General features: G+C 48.8%; 1 protein-coding gene across 1 annotated transcript in view; it reads left to right on the forward strand.

Moving 5' to 3' along the window:
• The first annotated feature begins 259 nt into the window (after positions 1–259).
• LOC133361825 (protein Wnt-5a-like) overlaps positions 260–25,000 on the forward strand; it is a 29,534-nt gene continuing 4,793 nt past the window's right edge. Inside the window, exons 1-5 of the mRNA XM_061580816.1 lie at positions 260–320; positions 16,623–16,734; positions 17,593–17,834; positions 20,289–20,563; positions 24,585–24,698. Of these exons, the coding sequence (XP_061436800.1) occupies positions 260–320; positions 16,623–16,734; positions 17,593–17,834; positions 20,289–20,563; positions 24,585–24,698 (804 nt within the window). The remainder of the gene's footprint in view (positions 321–16,622; positions 16,735–17,592; positions 17,835–20,288; positions 20,564–24,584; positions 24,699–25,000) is intronic.

The following is a 25,000-nucleotide window of genomic DNA, read 5'->3' on the forward strand; positions in this document are numbered from 1 at the left end:
TCACTCAATCTTGAAATCTCGGAGCCGGTGGGGTGGGGGGTGCGACGTGGTGTTGGGTGTTTTTGTACGAATTAAAAGTCTTGATTCGATCGCATGATGAGAATAGGTTTCCTCTTTTTTTCTGGCAACAAAACAGCTGCGTCGAGATGTGTGTCAGGACACCGAACTGAAACCTTGTCACGAGGAATCATCTCTTGCGCTAAGCATGATGCTTGCGGTCAGAATGCGAACAAGAAACCTCCTCTGAGAGGAGTGCACGATGGCGATATCCGGTAACAATGTGTTCATGCGGGGCGTGGTGGAGCGTGGGCCACATTCAGGTGCGTGTGGAAGAGTAGGCCAAGCACCATCTTGAGCTCCCTCTCGGCGGAGGTCTTTCGGGCGGCAGCGGCGGCATAAGCGAGACATTGCAGTGCTGCACGTTTGACCTTTACCATCTGTCAATATCTTCTTGGTTCTTTCGGTAAAGTCATCACGTAGAAAGGGAAGTAATAAAATAATAAAAATAAAACATAATACAATAATTCTCACGACGTTTCGGCCACAACGCAAGCAGCCGTCCTCAGGTGGAGAACAGGTCCGTCGAGGCGACAGCGTCTGAATGTCACGCTCCAGGCTTGGAGTGACTATTTAAGCTGGGATGGAGGGGGAAGAGCGTCTTGACAAGATAATTTGCATATCAAGAGGAATTTAGCATATTTATGGGAAATGCAGATATGCGATTAGCACTACTTGTGAAATGCGTAGGAGGCTTGGCGAGGGGTTTAAAGTCATTATGCCCGTGCATTATGCAGGATTAGCAGCATCAAAGGGAGGGAGTAAGGTCAGAATTAATAAAGGGAAAAAATGTTAATAATATGGCAGCTGTGAGTGTGAACGAGCCCTCTGTGTGAAGAAAGCCTGACTCAGCTGCTGTGAGTGTGAACGAGCCCTCTGTGTGAAGAAAGCTGACTCAGCTGTGAGTGTGAACGAGCCCTCTGTGTGAAGAAAGCCTGACTCAGCTGCTGTGAGTGTGAACGAGCCCTCTGTGTGAAGAAAGCTGACTCAGCTGTGAGTGTGAACGAGCCCTCTGTGTGAAGAAAGCTGACTCAGCAGCTGTGAGTGTGAACGAGCTCTCTGTGTGAAGAAAGCTGACTCAGCTGTGAGTGTGAACGAGCCCTCTGTGTGAAGAAAGCTGACTCAGCAGCTGTGAGTGTGAACGAGCCCTCTGTGTGAAGAAAGCTGACTCAGCAGCTGTGAGTGTGAACGAGCCCTCTGTGTGAAGAAAGCTGACTCAGCAGCTGTGAGTGTGAACGAGTCCTCTGTGTGAAGAAAGCTGACTCAGCTGCTGTGAGAGTGAACGAGCCCTCTGTGTGAAGAAAGTCTGACTCAGCAGCTGTGAGTGTGAACGAGCCCTCTGTGTGAAGAAAGTCTGACTCAGCAGCTGTGAGTGTGAACAAGCCCTCTGTGTGAAGAAAGCTGACTCAGCAGCTGTGAGTGTGAACGAGCCCTCTGTGTGAAGAAAGCTGACTCAGCTGCTGTGAGTGTGAACGAGCCCTCTGTGTGAAGAAAGTCTGACTCAGCTGCTGTGAGTGTGAACGAGCCCTCTGTGTGAAGAAAGTCTGACTCAGCAGCTGTGAGAGTGAACGAGCCCTCTGTGTGAAGAAAGCTGACTCAGCAGCTGTGAGTGTGAACGAGCCCTCTGTGTGAAGAAAGCCTGACTCAGCAGCTGTGAGTGTGAACGAGCCCTCTGTGTGAAGAAAGCCTGACTCAGCAGCTGTGAGAGTGAACGAGCCCTCTGTGTGAAGAAAGCATGACTCAGCTGCTGTGAGTGTGAACGAGCCCTCTGTGTGAAGAAAGCTGACTCAGCAGCTGTGAGAGTGAACGAGCCCTCTGTGTGAAGAAAGCCTGACTCAGCAGCTGTGAGTGTGAACGAGCCCTCTGTGTGAAGAAAGCCTGACTCAGCAGCTGTGAGAGTGAACGAGCCCTCTGTGTGAAGAAAGCATGACTCAGCTGCTGTGAGTGTGAACGAGCCCTCTGTGTGAAGAAAGCTGACTCAGCAGCTGTGAGTGTGAACGAGTCCTCTGTGTGAAGAAAGCCTGACTCAGCAGCTGTGAGTGTGAACGAGCCCTCTGTGTGAAGAAAGCATGACTCAGCTGCTGTGAGTGTGAACGAGCCCTCTGTGTGAAGAAAGCTGACTCAGCAGCTGTGAGAGTGAACGAGCCCTCTGTGTGAAGAAAGCCTGACTCAGCAGCTGTGAGAGTGAACGAGCCCTCTGTGTGAAGAAAGCCTGACTCAGCAGCTGTGAGTGTGAACGAGCCCTCTGTGTGAAGAAAGCATGACTCAGCTGATGTGAGTGTGAACGAGCCCTCTGTGTGAAGAAAGCTGACTCAGCAGCTGTGAGTGTGAACGAGCCCTCTGTGTGAAGAAAGCCTGACTCAGCAGCTGTGAGTGTGAACGAGCCCTCTGTGTGAAGAAAGCCTGACTCAGCAGCTATGAGTGTGAACGAGCCCTCTGTGTGAAGAAAGCTGACTCAGCTGTGAGTGTGAACGAGCCCTCTGTGTGAAGAAAGTCTGACTCAGCAGCTGTGAGTGTGAACGAGCCCTCTGTGTGAAGAAAGTCTGACTCAGCAGCTGTGAGTGTGAACGAGCCCTCTGTGTGAAGAAAGCTGACTCAGCAGCTGTGAGTGTGAACGAGCCCTCTGTGTGAAGAAAGCTGACTCAGCTGCTGTGAGTGTGAACGAGCCCTCTGTGTGAAGAAAGTCTGACTCAGCTGCTGTGAGTGTGAACGAGCCCTCTGTGTGAAGAAAGTCTGACTCAGCAGCTGTGAGAGTGAACGAGCCCTCTGTGTGAAGAAAGCTGACTCAGCAGCTGTGAGTGTGAACGAGCCCTCTGTGTGAAGAAAGCCTGACTCAGCAGCTGTGAGTGTGAACGAGCCCTCTGTGTGAAGAAAGCCTGACTCAGCAGCTGTGAGAGTGAACGAGCCCTCTGTGTGAAGAAAGCATGACTCAGCTGCTGTGAGTGTGAACGAGCCCTCTGTGTGAAGAAAGCTGACTCAGCAGCTGTGAGAGTGAACGAGCCCTCTGTGTGAAGAAAGCCTGACTCAGCAGCTGTGAGTGTGAACGAGCCCTCTGTGTGAAGAAAGCATGACTCAGCTGCTGTGAGTGTGAACGAGCCCTTTGTGTGAAGAAAGCTGACTCAGCAGCTGTAAGTGTGAACGAGTCCTCTGTGTGAAGAAAGCCTGACTCAGCAGCTGTGAGTGTGAACGAGCCCTCTGTGTGAAGAAAGCATGACTCAGCTGCTTGTTGTATGTGTTGTGATTATGAAATTTTGATGAAAATAATAAAAAGTAATAATTTTCCGAAAAATGCGCAAATCGCATTAATTATGATAATGCGTGTATTAATACGCATAAATTATGATAATGCGTGTGATTATATGCATAAATTATGATAATCGTAGTAATTTATGCGGAGGCTTGCGATTATGTTAATGTGTGCAGTTATGATAATTTGCTTAGTTTCGTTTATCCAGAGTTATCAATCAGGATAACACGATTATCATAGATTCATTTACCGATTATCCTAGTGTGTGTTATAATATTTTAGGTCTCCATTTTCATATCTCATCGCAGGATACAGCTCTTATGAATAAGATGGTTTTGCATGGACTTGGAAAGAACACTCAATATGCTTCTGTGATAACAATTTTATTCTAACAAGCACGTGACATTCTATCATGCAGGTTAAACATGCGTCAATAATTCATGGGCAAGATTATGCAATTAACTAAATTGAATGACTAAAAATACTTCTTCATTGGCGAAATTATGCAGTTAACGAAAATGACTAAAACATTTCTTATTCATGCAACTCGACGGCAGCAACTGCTTTGCACGATCAGTTGATATTGAACGCACCACCTCGAAATGGCAACCCTTTTGAAACGCAAAGATCACTTTTTGAAAGTCTTATTCGTGTGCGTGCTGTGTGTGCGTTGTCCTCTCGTAATATTAATTGTGTCGTTAGCTTGTGTGGTGTGGGAGGATACGAACAGCTCCTGCTGCTCCCTCGCTCGGCGTGTCGCTCGGCTTTTGCTCTCTCTCTCTCTCTCCACTGCTGGATTGAGCGGCGTTGGCACGATGTTCCTTGAAGAAACTTGCTTGCTTGGCGCTTGATGGTTCCGGGGGCTTGGTGCTGCTCGTGCGCTCTCTCTTTCTACTGCTAGATGACGAGTTGGCACGATGCTGTCCTTGAAGATGCTCGGTCGCTCGTGTCGCTCGTTGTCGCTCGATGGCGCGCGGTGGCGCACGGAGGCGCACGGTGGCGCACGGTGGCGCAAGGTGGCGCACGGTGGCGCAAGGTGGCGCACGGTCAGCGCTCGTTCAGCGATCTCCGCCTTTCCTGCGGGTTGTTCGCTGGTCGTCACTCTGACGAGGAGCGATGCTTCGTTCGTGGCAGGGTGGACGTTGGCGTCTTTGTTGGCTTCACTCGCAGCTCTGCGACTCAGGGTAGCGATTCTTCTCAGGTGGTGCAGACCTCGGCTTGTAGCTACGCGTCGCTACTCCGCAAACCTCGTCATTCTGAATGACAGGAGCTTCTTCGTTGGCGGCGACGAGGAGAGATGGAGCCACAGCCCTGGAGATCTGTGATGGGGGCCAGAGCCCCTGTCGATCTGAGTTGTATGGATTTTCCTTCGGTTTATATCGGAAACTTCCACTCGGCTTCCCGAGTTGTTCAAAGGCTGTGTCATAAAACCTTCCTGTGGGCTGAACCATCTGCGTCCGTGTGTGTGTCCGTCCGTGTGTTTCGCGTGCGTGTTTGTCCGTGTTGTGGGGAGACAAAGGCGGTTGTTTCCACGGTGGGAGCACCCGGCGCATGCGCTTATTTATTCGAAGACGTGTTTATTTCCTTTGAGCCATTGCCCCCTTTATGGGTGTCATTTCCTAGCTTGGTGCCTGTGTGTGGAGATCCTCTCGGAAAGACAAAGGCGGCCGTGTTGCTCGCTTCCCATGGGTGTTGTGTTTGGTTAATTTTGAGAGCCTTCTCCGCCCTTGATTCCTCTTCTACTTTAATTCCGTACTTATTATTTGACTTCTTGTGATTATTTAATCTGATATCCCGGCTTATCTTTGTTCAGAATATAATTATCTCTTCCTCCGTGTCTCCTGGTTCTGCAACCCCCCGCCTGCAATTCCCCCCCTCCCTTGTTCCTCTTGTGTGAATTTAGGGGAGTTTTTTTTTTTATTACCTTATTGCCCCCCCTGTCATGTCCTCTTTCCTTTGAAATGAGGTATGCGCGCATCTGTGGAAGTGTGGGGGCCTCTGTGGAAGTGTGGGGGCGTGTTCGTTCCCACGTGGCCCCGTGTCTATTAAAAAAACAATATTATATATGATGGCAGAATAAGCCTTAAAAAAAATAATATAAAAAAAAAATAAAAAGGGGGTACATACACAACAGTCCGCCCGTTTGAAAATTATCAGGGGTCGATTTGGCCACTGGCGAATTTTCAAACAAAGTAATGCCCCCTTTTTATGTCATGAATCCCATCAGCCGCCCTTACTCTCGGCGGTTATTTCTTACGACGCGCGTGCACGTATTACCATCTTAACCTGGTTACATCTGAAATAAGCAAAGAAAATAAACAACACGTTAACATCGATATTGCGTTACATCGGTTCTCATACATCATAACTCTGACGAACATTCATTTTTGTTTTGTTAAATCCTGGGAAACGCTAGGTAGCGGTTTCGAACGCATTTATGCGTTACCTTCCTCATGTTGCCTGGTTTACCACTTATCACTTTGATAATTTGATCACGGTTTTCGGGTTCGTTTTTGTAGTTTCCTCTCTCACTCTCTCGCGTCGTGGGGGTGTGTGGTGAAAAATTGTGCTGCACGTAACCAGAATTCGCGCACACGACCCATTTTGACACTTGGTTCGTGGCATTCGCTCTCTCTGCGATTACATGCACATTTGCCGAGTCAGTGTGTCGACTTAATTCCGTGCCTCGTAATGTTGCCCTCTTTGTTTTTACGAGTGTGTTAGATTCCAACACCATTCCTGATATGTCATGAACATTCGTCTCCATTTTAGCACTCCGATCCACATACATTTTGGTTTCCCTTGGATATTTTCCATTCAAAGGCTCACGCCTGCGCTCCTCAGGGCGTGTCTCTGTGTTCTCTCTTTGTCTCTGCTGTCTGCTATCCACCGTCCGATCACACTTCAATTCAGCCCTGTCACTTGCAGCCTGCTCAGGGTTTAACACCTCGGCGGGTGGGGCGCGTGTTGGCCGCTCGCTCGCACTCACTGTGGATGGTTCATCACGTATTTGGACCGCATTCTGTGTTATTCCTCTATTCCCTCTTGGTATAGCCGGTGGAGGAATTGGTCGGAATTGGATCGATTGTGTTTGACCTCCCATCCTGCGATTCTCCTGAATGTTCGCATCCATACCTCCGCGGTCTGTGTAACACCTTCCCGCTAGGTGGTTATCTTGCCATCTCTGTGCGTAATTTGAACCTTGCGTGTGTCGTGGGATGGGGTGTTGATATGGTTCTGTTCTGAACCTCTCCCTCCTGCGATTCTCCTGAATGTTCGGCTTTGTGCCGCTCTCATTCTCGTGCCAACCTCTCTCTGGGTTATTTTGCCATGTGTGCGTGCGTTTCTGCTCCGTCCTGCATGGTGGGACTGCTCGGTGATTTTTATTCCTCTCTGAGAGGCTGGGTTCCTCATCCCTCTCCCTGTGTTCTGGATCCGAATTATGATTCTTAGCTCTGTATAACCATGCCATGTACGCCTTGCTCTCTATGCGGCGTAAGGATGCGGTTTCTGGATTCAAAACCATTCTCACCCTTTCTGTAATCTCTGGGCTCAAGGATTCAAAAAACATAATTTTGAACATTTTATCTCCTTCGTGGTATTGATTCACATCGCCTGCGTAATACGCTCTTTTAAATTGGACGAGGTAGTCACGTGGATCTTGGTCCATGCCCTGGGTCATCGATTTTACAGCATAAAACCCCTCAGTGAGTGTCGAATATTCTCCAAACTTCCGAATCACTGCCAGGCTCAGTTGTTTAAAATCATTTCTAACCTTGTGTGGTAGTGACTTTACCCATGGAATAGATTCTTTATGTAAGGTCCGTTTCAACAAACTCGCTTTTTCATCCCGTCTCCTCAGCCCTCTAATCATTGCCTCCTCTTCTACGGTTGCGATATGTGTGTGGATATCCATAGTCTTATTGTGGGGGTCAAAATCGGGAATTCTGACTAGAGCCTTGTCCATCAATTTAAGGGTTTTACTGGTGAATAGGTATTCCGAAAGTTGATTGCCGACAGCGTCATCATCAAACAAGTTATCATCAGGCAATCTGTCACTTTGGTCTGTGCTGTGTCGCTTGTGTTTAAGTGGTGTGCATTTTCTGTGTGCGCGCCCAGTGCCGTGTCGCTCGTGTTGCCATTTCCCTTCAGTTTTTGCCTCTGCCCTTAGTGTACCATGTCCTGGCGATTTTACTTTAACATTTTTCCTCCCTCTATCTGTGAAGTTGTCAGTCTCACATGTTTTTGTTTGCATATGTATCTCTCCATTCCTTCTCTCGAATTGTGAGGGTTTCCCTTTGTCAATGATTTTTTGTTCGATATCCATAATTTTTGTGCGATTAGTCCCTGGACTCTGTCCACGTACCCAAGAGTGTGATTTAATGTTACTTCCATATTTATTCTGTGGATCAACGTCTGTGAGTTTCGCTGGTGTCGCGAGCACTGATTTCTCTCCCGTTTCCTTTCCAAATTTTCCCTCATTCCACAATCCCTGTCTGTATGCCTGTGTGAGAAGGCATGAGTCCTGTCCTGCCTTTCCTGCAGTTTTTACATCGTGTTCGCCTTCGTTACCTTTTATCCAGTCAATTAGTTTCCCCCGAGGTGTGTTCGTGTTATCGATACAGCTCCCTTCCCATATGTCTCTCTGACTGTACTGCTTTGTAACAGATTGGTCGGTACGTTTAAATACGAGCTCCCCGTTTCCCGTAACCCATTCAAAAATTATTCTTAATCCTAGCATCTTAGGTATGGCGGAAGTTACTTTGACATTTCTTTTCAGAGTGCATATAAACAATTATCTCACAGAGTGTAGTCAATTCGACTCGAGCTATCTGTTATTTTCCGATTCAGAGTGCGTACCTCTAACACCATTTATCACAGGATGCAATTGGTTTGATACGATATTATCTTAATTCCACTGTCTCTGTTTTAACCTGCTATTCTGGGTTTTAACCTTAGAGGGCGTTTTTTTGTTTTCCGCCCGTTCACAATTACCATGCAATGTTCGATCCTGATATTCTGGTTAACACGAAGTGATTCATTCCATCATCCATGCAAAACACTGTCTGCGAGAGATCCCGGACGACGCCACCCATTATGTTGTATGTGTTGTGATTATGAAATTTTGATGAAAATAATAAAAATTAATAATTTTCCGAAAAATGCGCAAATCGCATTAATTATGATAATGCGTGTATTAATACGCATAAATTATGATAATGCGTGTGATTATATGCATACATTATGATAATCGTAGTAATTTATGCGGAGGCTTGCGATTATGTTAATGTGTGCAGTTATGATAATTTGCTTAGTTTCGTTTATCCAGAGTTATCAATCAGGATAACACGATTATCATAGATTCATTTACCGATTATCCTAGTGTGTGTTATAATATTTTAGGTCTCCATTTTCATATCTCATCGCAGGATACAGCTCTTATGAATAAGATGGTTTTGCATGGACTTGGAAAGAACACTCAATATGCTTCTGTGATAACAATTTTATTCTAACAAGCACGTGACATTCTATCATGCAGGTTAAACATGCGTCAATAATTCATGGGCAAGATTATGCAATTAACTAAATTGAATGACTAAAAATACTTCTTCATTGGCGAAATTATGCAGTTAACGAAAATGACTAAAACATTTCTTATTCATGCAACTCGACGGCAGCAACTGCTTTGCACGATCAGTTGATATTGAACGCACCACCTCGAAATGGCAACCCTTTTGAAACGCAAAGATCACTTTTTGAAAGTCTTATTCGTGTGCGTGCTGTGTGTGCGTTGTCCTCTCGTAATATTAATTGTGTCGTTAGCTTGTGTGGTGTGGGAGGATACGAACAGCTCCTGCTGCTCCCTCGCTCGGCGTGTCGCTCGGCTTTTGCTCTCTCTCTCTCTCTCCACTGCTGGATTGAGCGGCGTTGGCACGATGTTCCTTGAAGAAACTTGCTTGCTTGGCGCTTGATGGTTCCGGGGGCTTGGTGCTGCTCGTGCGCTCTCTCTTTCTACTGCTAGATGACGAGTTGGCACGATGCTGTCCTTGAAGATGCTCGGTCGCTCGTGTCGCTCGGTGTCGCTCGGTGGCGCAAGGTGTCGCTCGTTGTCGCTCGATGGCGCGCGGTGGCGCACGGAGGCGCACGGTGGCGCACGGTGGCGCAAGGTGGCGCACGGTGGCGCAAGGTGGCGCACGGTCAGCGCTCGTTCAGCGATCTCCGCCTTTCCTGCGGGTTGTTCGCTGGTCGTCACTCTGACGAGGAGCGATGCTTCGTTCGTGGCAGGGTGGACGTTGGCGTCTTTGTTGGCTTCACTCGCAGCTCTGCGACTCAGGGTAGCGATTCTTCTCAGGTGGTGCAGACCTCGGCTTGTAGCTACGCGTCGCTACTCCGCAAACCTCGTCATTCTGAATGACAGGAGCTTCTTCGTTGGCGGCGACGAGGAGAGATGGAGCCACAGCCCTGGAGATCTGTGATGGGGGCCAGAGCCCCTGTCGATCTGAGTTGTATGGATTTTCCTTCGGTTTATATCGGAAACTTCCACTCGGCTTCCCGAGTTGTTCAAAGGCTGTGTCATAAAACCTTCCTGTGGGCTGAACCATCTGCGTCCGTGTGTGTGTCCGTCCGTGTGTTTCGCGTGCGTGTTTGTCCGTGTTGTGGGGAGACAAAGGCGGTTGTTTCCACGGTGGGAGCACCCGGCGCATGCGCTTATTTATTCGAAGACGTGTTTATTTCCTTTGAGCCATTGCCCCCTTTATGGGTGTCATTTCCTAGCTTGGTGCCTGTGTGTGGAGATCCTCTCGGAAAGACAAAGGCGGCCGTGTTGCTCGCTTCCCATGGGTGTTGTGTTTGGTTAATTTTGAGAGCCTTCTCCGCCCTTGATTCCTCTTCTACTTTAATTCCGTACTTATTATTTGACTTCTTGTGATTATTTAATCTGATATCCCGGCTTATCTTTGTTCAGAATATAATTATCTCTTCCTCCGTGTCTCCTGGTTCTGCAACCCCCCGCCTGCAATTCCCCCCCTCCCTTGTTCCTCTTGTGTGAATTTAGGGGAGTTTTTTTTTTATTACCTTATTGCCCCCCCTGTCATGTCCTCTTTCCTTTGAAATGAGGTATGCGCGCATCTGTGGAAGTGTGGGGGCCTCTGTGGAAGTGTGGGGGCGTGTTCGTTCCCACGTGGCCCCGTGTCTATTAAAAAAACAATATTATATATGATGGCAGAATAAGCCTTAAAAAAAAATAATATTAAAAAAAAATAGAAAGGGGGTACATACACAACATGCTGTGAGTGTGAACGAGCCCTCTGTGTGAAGAAAGCTGACTCAGCAGCTGTGAGAGTGAACGAGCCCTCTGTGTGAAGAAAGCCTGACTCAGCAGCTGTGAGAGTGAACGAGCCCTCTGTGTGAAGAAAGCCTGACTCAGCAGCTGTGAGAGTGAACCAGCCCTCTGTGTGAAGAAAGCCTGGCTCAGCAGCTGTGAGAGTGAACGAGCCCTCTGTGTGAAGAAAGCCTGACTCAGCAGCTGTGAGAGTGAACGAGCCCTCTGTGTGAAGAAAGCCTGACTCAGCTGCTGTGATGTGAACGAGCCCTCTGTGTGAAGAAAGCCAGACTCAGCTGCTGTGATGTGAACGAGCCCTCTGTGTGAAGAAAGCCTGGCTCAGCAGCTGTGAGAGTGAACGAGCCCTCTGTGTGAAGAAAGCCTGACTCAGCAGCTGTGAGAGTGAACGAGCCCTCTGTGTGAAGAAAGCCTGGCTCAGCAGCTGTGAGAGTGAACGAGCCCTCTGTGTGAAGAAAGCTGACTCAGCTGCTGTGAGTGTGAACGAGCCCTCTGTGTGAAGAAAGCCAGACTCAGCTGCTGTGATGTGAACGAGCCCTCTGTGTGAAGAAAGCCTGGCTCAGCAGCTGTGAGAGTGAACGAGCCCTCTGTGTGAAGAAAGCCTGACTCAGCAGCTGTGAGAGTGAACGAGCCCTCTGTGTGAAGAAAGCCTGACTCAGCAGCTGTGAGAGTGAACGAGCCCTTTGTGTGAAGAAAGCCTGACTCAGCTGCTGTGAGTGTGAACGAGCCCTCTGTGTGAAGAAAGCTGACTCAGCAGCTGTGAGAGTGAACGAGCCCTCTGTGTGAAGAAAGCCAGACTCAGCTGCTGTGAGTGTGAACGAGCCCTCTGTGTGAAGAAAGCCTGGCTCAGCAGCTGTGAGAGTGAACGAGCCCTCTGTGTGAAGAAAGCATGACTCAGCTGATGTGAGTGTGAACGAGCCCTCTGTGTGAAGAAAGCCTGACAGCTCCTGTGAGTGTGAGGTCACGTGACAGACCCTGCAGGCGCCATGGGTTGTACTGCTGTGCCAGGCTAGGTGCATGAGGAGGTCACGTGACAGACCCTGCAGGTGCCATGGGTTGTACTGCTGTGCCAGACTAGGTACATGAGGAGGAGGTCACGTGACAGACCCAGCAGGTGCCATGGGTTGTACTGCTGTGCCAGGCTAGGTGCATGAGGAGGAGGTCACGTGACAGACCCAGCAGGTGCCACGGATTGTACTGCTGTGCCAGGCTAGGTGCATGAAGAGGAGGTCACGTGACAGACCCAGCAGGTGCCATGGGTTGTACTGCTGTGCCAGGCTAGGTGCATGAGGAGGAGGTCACGTGCCAGACCCAGCAGGTGCCGTGGGTTGTGCTGCTGTGCCAGGCTAGGTGCATGAGGAGGTGGTCACGGGACAGACCCTGCAGGTGCCATGGGTTGTACTGCTGTGCCAGGCTAGGTGCATGAGGAGGAGGTCACGTGACAGACCCAGCAGGTGTCATGGGTTGTACTGCTGTGCCAGGCTAGGTGCATGAGGAGGTGGTCACGGGACAGACCCTGCAGGTGCCATGGGTTGTACTGCTGTGCCAGGCTAGGTGCATGAGGAGGAGGTCGCGTGACAGACCCAGCAGGTGTGTGTCTGTGTGCCTCTGTGGGTGTCTGTGTGTGTCTCTGTGAGTCTCTATGGGTGTCTGCGGGTCTCTGTGAGTCTCTATGGGTGTATGTGTGTCTCTGTGAGTCTCTATGGGTGTCTGTGGGTCTTTGTGGGTCTCTGTGTGTCTCTGTGTGTCTCTGTGAGTCTCTATAGGTGTCTGTGTGTGTCTGTGTGTCTCTATGGGTGTATGTGTGTCTCTGTGAGTCTCTATGGGTGTCTGTGGGTCTCTGTGAGTCTCTATGGGTGTATGTGTGTCTCTGTGAGTCTCTATGGGTGTCTGTGGGTCTTTGTGGGTCTCTATGGGTCTCTGTGTGTCTCTGTGGGTCTCTGTGTGTCTCTGTGTGTCTCTGTGAGTCTCTATAGGTGTCTGTGTGTGTCTGTGTGTCTCTATGGGTGTATGTGTGTCTCTGTGAGTCTCTATGGGTGTCTGTGGGTCTCTGTGAGTCTCTATGGGTGTATGTGTGTCTCTGTGAGTCTCTATGGGTGTCTGTGGGTCTTTGTGGGTCTCTATGGGTCTCTGTGTGTCTCTGTGGGTCTCTGTGTGTCTCTGTGTGTCTCTGTGAGTCTCTATAGGTGTCTGTGTGTGTCTGTGTGTCTCTATGGGTGTATGTGTGTCTCTGTGAGTCTCTATGGGTGCCTGTGGGTCTCTGTGAGTCTCTATGGGTGTCTGTGGGTCTTTGTGGGTCTCTATGGGTCTCTGTGTGTCTCGGTGGGTCTCTGTGTGTCTCTGTGGGTCTTTATGGGTCTCTGCGTGTCTCTGTGGGTCTCTATGGGTCCCCGTGTGTCTCTGTGGGTCTCTGTGTGTCTCTGTGGGTCTTTATGGGTCTCTGTGGGTCTCTGTGTGTCTCTGTGTGTCTGTGTGTCTCTATGGGTCTCTGTGTGTCTCTGTGTGTCTGTATAGGTGTCTGTGTGTGTCTGTGTGTCTCTATGGGTGTATGTGTGTCTATGTGAGTCTCTATGGGTGTCTGTGGGTCTCTGTGTCTCTATGGGTGTATGTGTGTCTCTGTGGGTCTCTGTGGGTCTCTGTGTGTCTCTATGGGTCTCTATGGGTCTCTGTGTGTCTCTGTGTGTCTCTGTGGGTCTCTGTGTGTCTCTATGGGTCTCTTTGGGTCTCTGTGTGTCTCTTTGGGTGTCTGTGTGTCTCTGTGGGTCTCTATGGGTCTCTATGGGTCTCTGTGTGTCTCTGTGTGTCTCTGTGGGTCTCTGTGGGTCTCTATGGGTCTCTATGGGTCTCTGTGTGTCTCTGTGTGTCTCTGTGGGTCTCTATGGGTCTCTATGGGTCTCTGTGGGTGTCTGTGTGTCTCTGTGGGTTTCTGTGTCTCTATGGGTCTCTTTGGGTCTCTGTATGTCTCTTTGGGTGTCTGTGTGTCTCTGTGGGTCTCTATGGGTCTCTATGGGTCTCTGTGTGTCTCTGTGGGTCTCTATGGGTCTCTGTGGGTGTCTGTGTGTGAACACCTATGTTAACCACACTGTGTGTGAACACCTATGTTGACCAAATTGGCTCAACGTTGCATGTGTACTGGGTTTGAATTAAAATGTTGTTTACTCGATGGAGTAATTTCTGCCCCTTTATATTTATCAACGCTTTCACTTCACGTGATATTCCTCTGTTAGTCGTGGCTAATATCTTGTAATAAAATGTTTAGTCTACTTCCTGGTGTCTAATCAATTAAACATTTTGCACACTGTGTTAAAATTGGCGTGTTAATTGTTGTGTAAGGTGAAAAACGCCGCGGTCCCTAAACTGTGGAATCGGCTCACACACCAATCAGGCGCCGGGTGCCTCAGGCGTGCCTGCTTCGTGTGGAGCATAACTCGAAATAAAAAAATAAGTACATTAAAGATTAATTAATAAAGCAATCAATAAAAATCGGCATCAATCAATTGAGCGTTTCTTTAAAAGCAATGACATTTTTTTAATGGACGTCTTATTATTTAAATATTGCTTTGCGAGAATCAAGAACGCCGCGGTCCCTAGACTCTGGAATCGCCTCGCGCACGAAGCAGGCGCCACTGACGCGGGAACTTGTCAACACGCGGTGAGCGTGGAGCTCAAGTATCGAAACTACAAGTTTTATTATTCAACTTCATTCCTCTCTGTGTGTGTGTCGCGCTCAAGGCTCGTGGTCGAAACGTCGTCCACTTCCACCTTTCAATAAAAAATGTAAAAAAAAAAATAATAATAAAAATGTATTTAAAAAAAAATTTTATTCAAAAAATTAAATTTTAAACATTTTTGTACAATTTTTTTAAAGGAGTTTATTTTAGTGGGTTTACCTATACAGTGCATGGGTCTCCTTGCATATCTAAACTATATTTATTGGTTCAACAACAACGAGAACACACGAGCTGACGCGAGGTCTGGCCTTGCGTAGTGAAGTGTTGCTGCGTGTTGTTGTTAAATTGCCTACACATTAGATTTAATGGATATTATTATTATTATTCCGTACAAACTTTGCTTTTGTGAGCAGGACTTTACGTGATGGGATGAGACAAATGCACGCCGCGTCTTTTTTTTATTTAAAATTGTTAAATGTATAAATATCAATGTCCTGGGTCACAGAAGCAAAGTTTTTGGGGAGAATTTATTTAATTTTTATTTATTTTAAATTTATTTTAGTATTTATTTATACCTACGTGATTTTAACCTCAGATTATGAATCCTTATAGTCACGAAAGCTTAAAATCTAGAATTTGTGGAGCTTAACAATATCCCACTTTCTCTACTAGTGAGTCACTAGCTACTAGGCAGTAACACTCTCCCACTAAGGGTCAATGTTGTCACACTGTTGTTAGTGGAGTGGATTGTTCACTCAGCTTGTGTGTCCTGGGTCACAAATACAAAGTTTGTGTGGAGTATTAAGAGCCACTTTCTCTACTAGTGAGTCACTAGCTACTAGGCAGTAACACTCTCCCACTCAGGGTCAATGTTGATGTCACACTGTTGTTAATGGAGTGGATTGTTCACTCTGCTTGTGTGCTGGGTCACAAATACAAAGTTTGTGTGGAGTATTAAGAGCCACTTTCTCTACTAGTGAGTCACTAGCTACTAGGCAGTAACACTCTCCCACTCAGGGTCAATGTTGATGTCACACTGTTGTTAATGGAGTGGATTGTTCACTCTGCTTGTGTGCTGGGTCACAAATACAAAGTTTGTGTGGAGTATTAAGAGCCCACTTTCTCTACTATTGAGTCACTAGCTATTAGGTAGTAACACTTTTTATTAATAAAAGTAAAATAAAATAATTATTTTATTTTAAAATAATTATTATAATTATTTATTTTAAAATAATTATTTTATTTTACTTTTATTAATTTTAATGTTTTGCCTACGTGACTTTACCGAAAAAACCTAAAAATATGAAAGTAAAATAAAATAAGTATTTTATTTTACTTTTATAATTTTATAAATTTTATTAATAATAAAAGTAGAATAAAATAATTATTAATAAAAGTAAAATAAAATAATTATTTTATTTTACTTTGATTAATTTTAATGTTTTGCCTACGTGACTTTACCGAAAAAAACTAAGAATATGAAAGTAAAATAAAATAAATATTTTATTTTACTTTTATTAATTTTATTAATAAAAGTAGAATAAAATATTTATTTATTAATAAAAGTAAAATAAAATAATTATTTTATTTTACTTTGATTAATTTTAATGTTTTGCCTACGTGACTTTACCGAAAAAAACCTAAGAATATGAATCCTTGCAGTCACGAAAGCTTCAAATCTAGAATGTTTTCGTCACTGAATTATCTCCACACATGTTCTGCTCTTGGTTGTGGCGCGGGGTCTTTGGGGCCGTCCATAAATGACGTCACGCACCTGGGGGTGGGGGTCAGACATTTGTGACGGTGGGGGGTGGGGTTGAGAAATGTGACGTCACATCAAAATGCGTAAATTTAAATTTAGAATTGTTTTATTTAAAGCTTTCGTGACTGCAGGGATTCATCTGGTTATAAGGTCGGTCGGCTACAGACATCAGCAGTCGGAGTTCATCACGACCACGGTGGTGAGATGTTGACTCCCTCGCCCGGTACACAAGCGCTCGTGGGTTCGATCCCTCGTACCAGGCGAGGAAGTTAACATCTCCCAGCCACCGTGATGATGACGATGAGTGAGATGTTGACTCCCTCGCCCGGTACACAAGCACTCGTGGGTTAGATCCCTTGTACCAGGCGAGGAAGTTAACATCTCCCAGCCACCGTGATGATGACGACGATGATGAGTGAGACATGACAACTCACAATATACAGCAGCAGCAGCAGCGGGCATCGTCGGGATGGAACCCACGACCTCTTGCGTACCGTGCGAGGTGTGTTGACATCGTCACCCCCGCTGCGCTTCTCTTCTGCACAGAGTCGCTGGCCGTGAGAACTCCGATGGGTTCCGTCTCCCCGCCGCCGATGCTGCTGCTGCTGGGACTCTGCGCCTTCGCACAGCTGGGGGCAGTCGCCAGCGCCGCCTGGTGGTAAGCGCCGCTGTCTTCCTCGTCACTCCTCCGCTGCTGCGATGAGCGCGACACGTTTCTGAGTTTATTTATTTATGAGCAACCTTACCTAACGTCTTGCACACACACGCCCCCCGTACACCTGGTAGCGGGCAGGGCTTTCGTGACCAATATCATCCACAAGAGTTTTTTTGCGGGGGGGGTTAGATCGCGTAAATGTATAAATGTCATTAAAAATGTATCTAGCCACCACGATGATGAGAGAGAGACGCAAACTCCAAATATACAGCAGCAGCAGGCGGCAGGGTTGGGATCGAACCCACGACCTCCTGCGTACCAGGCGAGGTAGTCAACATCCCCTAGCCACCGTGATGATGAGAGAGAGAGAGACGCGCAAACTCCAAATATACAGCAGCCGGCATCAGGGTTTGGATAGAACCCACGACCTCCTGCGTACCAGGCGAGGTAGTTAACATCTCCTAGCCACCGTGATGATGAGAGAGACACACAAACTCCAAATATACAGCAGCAGGCGTCAGGGTTTAGATCGAACCCACGACCTCCTGTGTACCAGGCGAGGTAGTCAACATCCCCTAGCCACCGTGATGATGAGAGAGAAAGACACACAGACTCCAAATATACAGCAGGTATCAGGGTCTGGATAGAACCCACGACTTCCTGCGTACCAGACAAGAGAGTTAACATCCCCTAGCCACCGTGACGATGATGAGAGAGAGACACACAGACTCCAAATATACAGCAGCAGCAGCAGGCATCGTCAGGGTTTGGATCGAACCCACAACCTCCTGCGTACCAGGCGAGGTAGTCAACATCTCCTAGCCACCGTGACCCCCCCCACCTCCCACCCCTCCTCTGCAGGTCGCTGGCAATGTGGGTCCCCCCGGCAGTGGACCCCTCGCAGCGTCCGCTGCTGCTGTGCAGCGTGGCCCCGGGGCTGTCCCCCGCACAGCGCCACGTCTGCCGGCAGCAGCCGCACTTCGCGAAGCTCGTGGTGGACGGCGCGCGGCTGGCGATCGCCGAGTACCGGCACCAGTTCCAGGCGAAGCGCAAGCGCAAGGCGCCGTGCACGGAGGACGGGCTGGTCCCTTTGGCTCGGGCAGGTAAGGAGATCGTCGCCCGGGTGAGAGTGCACGGAGGACGGGCTGGTCCCTTTGGCTCGGGCGGGTAAGGAGATCGTCGCCCGGGTCAGAGTGCACGGAGGACGGGCTGGTCCCTTTGGCTCGGGCAGGTAAGGAGATCGTCGCCCAGGTCAGAGTGCACGGAGGACGGGCTGGTCCCTTTGGCTCGGTCGGGTAAGGAGATCGTCGCCCGGGTCAGAGGCGGCTTCGAGCCTCTGCCGGTGACGGGCGGGTTTGAGCGACGGGCGCTAGGCAGGCGCCGTAGCGAGCCGTTCTACGTCACTAGAGTAGCGTGGCAGTGTGCGGTGCGTAGTGTACTACACACTACAGTAGCGTAGTAGTGTGCGGTGCATAGTGTACTACACACTACAGTAGCGTATCAGTGTGCGGTACGTAGTGTACTACACACTACAGTAGCGTGGCAGTGTGCGGTGCGTAGTGTACTACACACTACAGTAGCGTAGTAGTGTGCAGTGCGTAGTGTACTACACACTACAGTAGTGTAGTAGTGTGCGGTGCGTAGTGTGATGTGTCCTGAAAGCACCCAACGGGGTGACCGTCTCTGTTCGACGGTGACCCCTTCAAGTTGGGGTTGGTCACCCTGCCCAAGTGTGGCCCAGGCAGTCCCCAGGTATGAAGCCGTGTCTTGTGTCTCACAAGGTGCTTGCTCATCATCAAGGTTTTGTGTTAGATCGCATCAACGTGAATGCTGCGGTGTCTACCCGCCACCATCCGACACGGCCAATTCAGTTTGGTTTAGAGCAGGGGTCGGGAACCTTTTTGACTGGGAGAGCCATAAAAGCCAAATATTTCTATATATATTTCATTGAGAGCCATATAGTATTTTTAACGTATGATAAATTAAAAATGTCTTACTTTTAATGCGACGTCTGGTGCTGCATAGTTTTGCTGATGGCCTTGTAGTCTGGTTTATACGTGGTGAGGTTGAGCTTCGTGCAGGCGCGGCCCGTGAAATTTATCTTCAAAACTAATTTCTGTTTACTTTAAAATGACACACTATTATTAAGCAAATATCACAAGTATTTTAAAATCAGTTCCAAACTGATTTTTTTTCTTTTTTCAACTCAAAATTGCCTGGGAGCCATATGTCGTCACTGGAAGAGCCATATATGGCTCGCGAGCCATAGGTTCCCGACCGCTGGTTTAGAGTGTCGCTTAAATAGAATGTGGCCAATCCCTCTTGAAGACCGAAGGACAATTTCTTTACAATCGTGGCTATCGCCCGTGACGGCGGTTGTTGTCCCCTCGGCGAAAGATCGCGAGACCCGCGTTGTAAATGTGGCGGAGAATTTACTTTCCAACACACGGCAACAGGTCAGTGCTGTACCAGGGTAACGAGCGCGTTAGGCTTAGGGTTAGTATTCTTAGGTTTTTTTCGGTAAAGTCACTGTGTAGGTAAAACATTAAAATTAATAAAAGTAAAATAAAATAAAAATCACGACGTTTCGGAGGCAACACAAGCTTCCGTCTTCAGGTGGAACCGTCACAGCCAGATTTGCTGCATCAAGTGAGGCAATGATTCAAGATTGCCTCACTTGATGCAGCAAATCTGGCTGTGACGGAGACTTGTGTTGCCTCCAAAACGTCGTGATTTTTATTTTATTTTACTTTTATTACTTTTAATGTTTTACCTACATTGGTGACTTTACCGAAAAAACCTAAGAATATGAATCCTTGCAGTCACGAAAGCTTCAAATCTAGATTAGGGTTAGGTTCAGATGGAACCGTCACAGCACGACAGCTGTATCAAGTGAGGGAAATTCCAAGAACACAGTCCTTGTGTATATATACTGGTTGAGGGTGGGAGGAGCTAAGGGTAGGCCCTGAATATTATTGTTGTGAGGTTCGGTGCGGCTGAAGCACGCTGTTAGGAATGAGCCTTTGTTGTGTAAACTAAGGTGCGGATGATTTTAAAGGTGCGTCTAAATGGGACTGAGCCTTTTGTTATGTAAAAGTGGTGCGGCTGAAATCGTTGCCAAGAATGAGTCTTTGTTGTGTAGAATGGTTGAACTGGGAGGTTCCAAGAGTTGTTAAGGTGCGGCTGATGTAAAGGTGCGGCTGCTGTGAATGGGACTGAGCCTTTTGTTATGTAGAGGTGGTGCGGCTGAAATCGTTGCTAGGAATGAGTCTTTGTTGTGTAGACTGGTTGAACCGGGAGGTTTCAAGAGTTGTTAAGGTGCGGCTGATGTAAAAATGCGTGTAAATGGGACTGCGCCTTTTGTTATGTAGAGGTGGTGCGGCTGAAATCGTTGCTAAGAATGAGTCTTTGTTGTGTAGACTGGTTGAACTGGGAGGTTCCAAGAGTTGTTGAGGTGACGTTTCTATTTCGGCGATCTACGCCAGAAAAACAAACAACCTCCATTATAGACAAATGATCAAATTGTTTTGTGGGTGGGGGGGGGTGGGGGGGCGCAGGCTCTCGCGAGGCCGCCTTCTTCTCCGCCCTCACCGCCGCCGGCGTGGTGCACGCCGTGGCGCGCGCCTGCAACACGTCGGAGGTGATCCGGCAAAACTGCACGTGGACCTACCAACCCTGGTTGCTTCCCGGAGACAACGTCAAATACGGACGCCATTTCGCCAAGTTGTTCTTGGACGCGGGCGTCAAAGACCGCTGGAGGCAAGGAGGGCGACGCAAGTCTTTGTCGAAGTTCCTCCTGATGGAACTGCACAACAACGAAGCGGGCCGGCGGGTGAGCGAGCGGGCGGTAGGGATTGTCGTGAGGAATGTTTTTTTTACGGGAAAATTAACTCACAGCGGCCTAAAGCCTACAGCTAGGCCTAAAGCCTAGAACTAGGCCTCAAACTCTCCCTTCGTATCGTACCCCCGCGTGTGTGAAAGGGAGTTAATGTTTCACAATGTTACATTCCCTGATGTTTTTAAATAGAAACATTTACATTTAAAGCTTTTACATTAACAATTAAAACATTTAAATTTAAAATTAACTCACAGCGGCCTAAAGCCTACAGCTAGGCCTAAAGCCTAGAAGTAGGCCTCAAACTCTCCCTTCGTATCGTCCGATTAGGTGTAGCAACATCGCCCCCTACTGCAAACACTTGGCAGGACCCTACAAAAACCTTTACACTCAGTGAGGCTTTCCTGGCTAAACAAGTGTAATAATACATTATGTTTATATTCTTTGGTTACTCGTTCCTACCAGCCCACCCCGCAGGGTCCTGTTACGGGAAAAAGTATCGTTTTGTAATAACACGCTGGAGACGGCTTGTGGAATCGGTCCTTTTATTTCACTTCTTGCAGCTCACAAACACTCCCCGTTGCTGGCAGGCAACGGGAAGCGGGCAGACAGACACCAGAGACCCACCGCCACGTGGCACCCGGAGCCCCACTCGCGCGTGGCCCCTCTCTCTCCCTCTCTTAGTTCCGTGTCTGACCCCGTGTCTCTCCTCTCTCTCCTTATTTAACGCCTGGGTCACGTGGTACCCTCCAGCCAATCCTCAACAGCCTGCGCCGAATGTTCCAGATCCCCCCCACCAGGCCCCGACTTGTCTTCCCATTGGCTGAGGCCAAGACCAGCAGAACCAATCACCTGGCTGACATCCCGTGATCACGCCGGGGCCATGCTCCCAGGCTCTCCCCCCATTGGCTGTAGAGCGGGACCGGCAAAGCCGATCGCCACGTGAATCCGACGTAGGCTCTCATTACATCACCCCCTTTGTGAAATGCTGCACATGTATATAGTTGGGCTTGGTTGTCTAGGGGTTGTATTTCAGACGCTGTCGCCTCGACGGACCCGGTTTCACCTGAGGACGGCTGCTTGCGTTGTGGCCGAAACGTCGTGAGAATTATTTTATTGTGTTTTATTTGTATTATTTTATTACTTCCATTCTTCGTAACTTTACCGACAGACCTGTTCTCCACCTGAGGACGGCTGCTTGCGTTGTGGCCGAAACGTCGTGAGAATTATTTTATTGTGTTTTATTTGTATTATTTTATTACTTCCATTCTTCGTAACTTTACCGACAGACCTGTTCTCCACCTGAGGACGGCTGCTTGCGTTGTGGCCGAAACGTCGTGAGAATTATTTTATTGTGTTTTATTTGTATTATTTTATTACTTCCCTTCTACGTGACGACTTTACCGAAATAACCAAGAAGATGAATCCCTGCAGTCACGAAAGAAGCTTTAAATCGAAATTTAGGGGTTGTATTGTTCAACAGTTCTGCTGCTGCATCTTGCCACCTGCCCGGGTTGCGGTCAAGGGATGGCTCCGTATTGCTCAACCACGTTTATGCTGCTGGCTGAAACTGGAGCGTGCCACTGAGAGGGTGGGGCCTTGCCTCCCCCTTACAGCCCCACCAAAACTAAGCACCCGCCTGGGTATTTTGTACCATCGGACACTCCACAACTCTCAATTGGTGATGGGGCAGTTGTGGAGAGTTTCCCGTAGCTGGGCAGTGTGCCTATGACCAGCTCTGTGGCAGAAGAGTTCTCAATCAATCGAGTGGCATTATCTTTGCATCGACTGCACCATGCTTTGCGGAAGCTACCTGGTCTGTTGCTCCACACAAAGCTTCGGGTCTTCTTGGCCATGGTCATGCCCTCTACGCTTGCAAAACATGGACCCCCCCCCACCCCCCTATCTGCTTAGAAATATTTCAGGCTGGCCTGCCTCCAATCCATTCTGAGTTTAACCAACAGGCTGGATTGTGTGAGGAGCTCACAAATCCTTGAAAGATCTTGACAAAGTCCCATTGAGCTCCTCCGGCAGGCAAGGCTGCGTTGGCTGGGCCATGTAGCCCACATGCCCAGCCACTGCATGCCTATAACCGCTTTGGTTTGGCCGGATAGAGGGTGATAATTGATTTATTTTACCCTTTTATCTGGAAACAAAACTGACACCTTTTTTACAAGGAGTCATGTTTGCATGGACCACAATACCTGCGGTCGGAATGCAAACAAAAACCACAACTCTGATAATGTATGCACTGTCCTTGACATTGATTTGTGTCCACACCCAAGACAGCTTTTCTTAGAGCCTAGTCTCACATGGTGTTGGACCAGACGACGCCAAAAGGCGCACAACTCAAAGACAATGCACCATCAGAGTATCAGAGCTCGGGGTAAGCATTTACACCATTGCAACCTCATTTGCCAGTTGCCAGATAAAATGGTAAAAAAACAATTATATTTTGCTACTGGCAAAGGAGGTTCGAACGGATCGGGGGTGCTTAAAGGGCGCGGCACGGGCTAGAGAAGACATGAAGTGATGTGGTACAGGAGGACGTGGAGCTGAGTGGACTTGCCGATGACCGGTACCAGCGGTGTCAAGATCGGCCTCTGTGGAGGAGGCTCGTGAAGGACGCTACTGGGCAGTCGGAGGCAGTCGCCCTCCAACAACAACGGAGGGCGGAGGAGCGACGCTCACAACAACGAGCGGAGCGCCGGGTGGCTAAAGCACAGCAAGTTGGCACAGTAGGGGGCACAGGTGGTGCATCAGCCAGTCATCTCGGTCATCTCGGTCAGTCGACCCGTGGCACCTGCTGGGTCTGCCCCGTGACCTTCTGCCGACGCTTCACGTGCACACAGCCTGGCACAAGCTCCGTCGTGGTGACATCACCGCCACTTATTGGCGAATGGCGATTGGCAGTGACATGACGATGGTGTTGGTGGTGACAATGATTGTGGTGGTAACAATGACGGTGACGGTGGTGGTGGTGACAATGATTGTGGTGGTAACAATGACGGTGACGGTGGTGGTGGTGGTGGTGGTGTTGGTGGTGGTGACAATGATTGTGGTGGTAACAATGACGGTGGTGGTGGTGGTGACAATGATTGTGGTGGTAACAATGACGGTGGTGACGGTGGTGGTGGTGGTGTTGGTGGTGGTGACAATGATTGTGGTGGTAACAATGACGGTGGTGACGGTGGTGGCGGTGGTGGTGTTCGTGGTGACAATGATTGTGGTGGTAACAATGACGGTGACGGTGGTGGTGGTGTTGGTGGTGACAATGATTGTGGTGGTAACAATGACGGTGACGGTGGTGTTGGTGGTGACAATGATTGTGGTGGTAACAATGACGGTGGTGACGGTGGTGGTGGTGGTGGTGGTGTTGGTGGTGACAATGATTGTGGTGGTAACAATGACGGTGACAGTGGTGGTGTTGGTGGTGACAATGATTGTGGTGGTAACAATGACGGTGGTGGTGGTGGTGGTGACGGTGGTGGTGGTGGTGGTGGTGGTGGCGTTGGTGGTGGTGGTGGTGACAATGATTGTGGTGGTAACAATGACGGTGGTGGTGGTGGTGGTGACGGTGGTGGTGGTGGTGACAATGATTGTGGGGGTAACAATGACGGTGGTGGTGGTGGTGGTGTTGGTGGTGACAATGATTGTGGTGGTAACAATGATGGTGACGGTGGTGACGGTGGTGGTGGTGACAATGATTGTGGTGGTAACAATGACGGTGACGGTGGTGGTGACGGTGGTGGTGGTGACAATGATTGTGGGGGTAACAATGACGGTGACGGTGGTGGTGGTGGTGACAATGATTGTGGTGGTAACAATGAAGGTGGTGACGGTGGTGGTGTTGGTGGTGGTGGTGACAATGATTGTGGTGGTAACAATGACGGTGGTGACGGTGGTGGTGGTGGTGTTGGTGGTGACAATGATTGTGGTGGTAACAATGACGGTGGTGGTGGTGGTGTTGGTGGTGGTGACAATGACGGTGGTGACGGTGGTGGTGGTGGTGCTACAGGCGGTGGAAGACCTGTCGTACTTCAAATGCGGTTGCGCCGAGAGAACCGGCGAATGTGTCGGCGTCTGCTTGCCGCGGCTCCAAGACTTTCGCAGCGTCGGCGACTTTCTGAAGGTGAGCGCACGGCTGCCGGGGATGAGACACGAAGCGTGGGTGGGTGGGTGAGTGGGTGAGTGAGTGAGTGGGTGAGTGAGTGAGTGAGTGGGTGAGTGAGTGAGTGAGTGGGTGAGTGAGTGGGTGGGTGGGTGGGTGAGTGTGTGAGTGAGTGGGTGAGTGGGTGAGTGAGTGGGTGGGTGAGTGAGTGGGTGGGTGAGTGTGTGAGTGGGTGAGTGAGTGGGTGGGTGGGTGGGTGAGTGAGTGGGTGGGTGAGTGAGTGAGTGGGTGAGTGAGTGGGTGAGTGGGTGAGTGGGTGGGTG

The sequence above is a fragment of the Lethenteron reissneri genome, unplaced genomic scaffold, assembly GCF_015708825.2.
Source record: "Lethenteron reissneri isolate LAM-NWPU_2019-01 unplaced genomic scaffold, ASM1570882v1 scaffold_1247, whole genome shotgun sequence".
Taxonomy (NCBI): Eukaryota; Metazoa; Chordata; class Hyperoartia; order Petromyzontiformes; family Petromyzontidae; genus Lethenteron; species Lethenteron reissneri.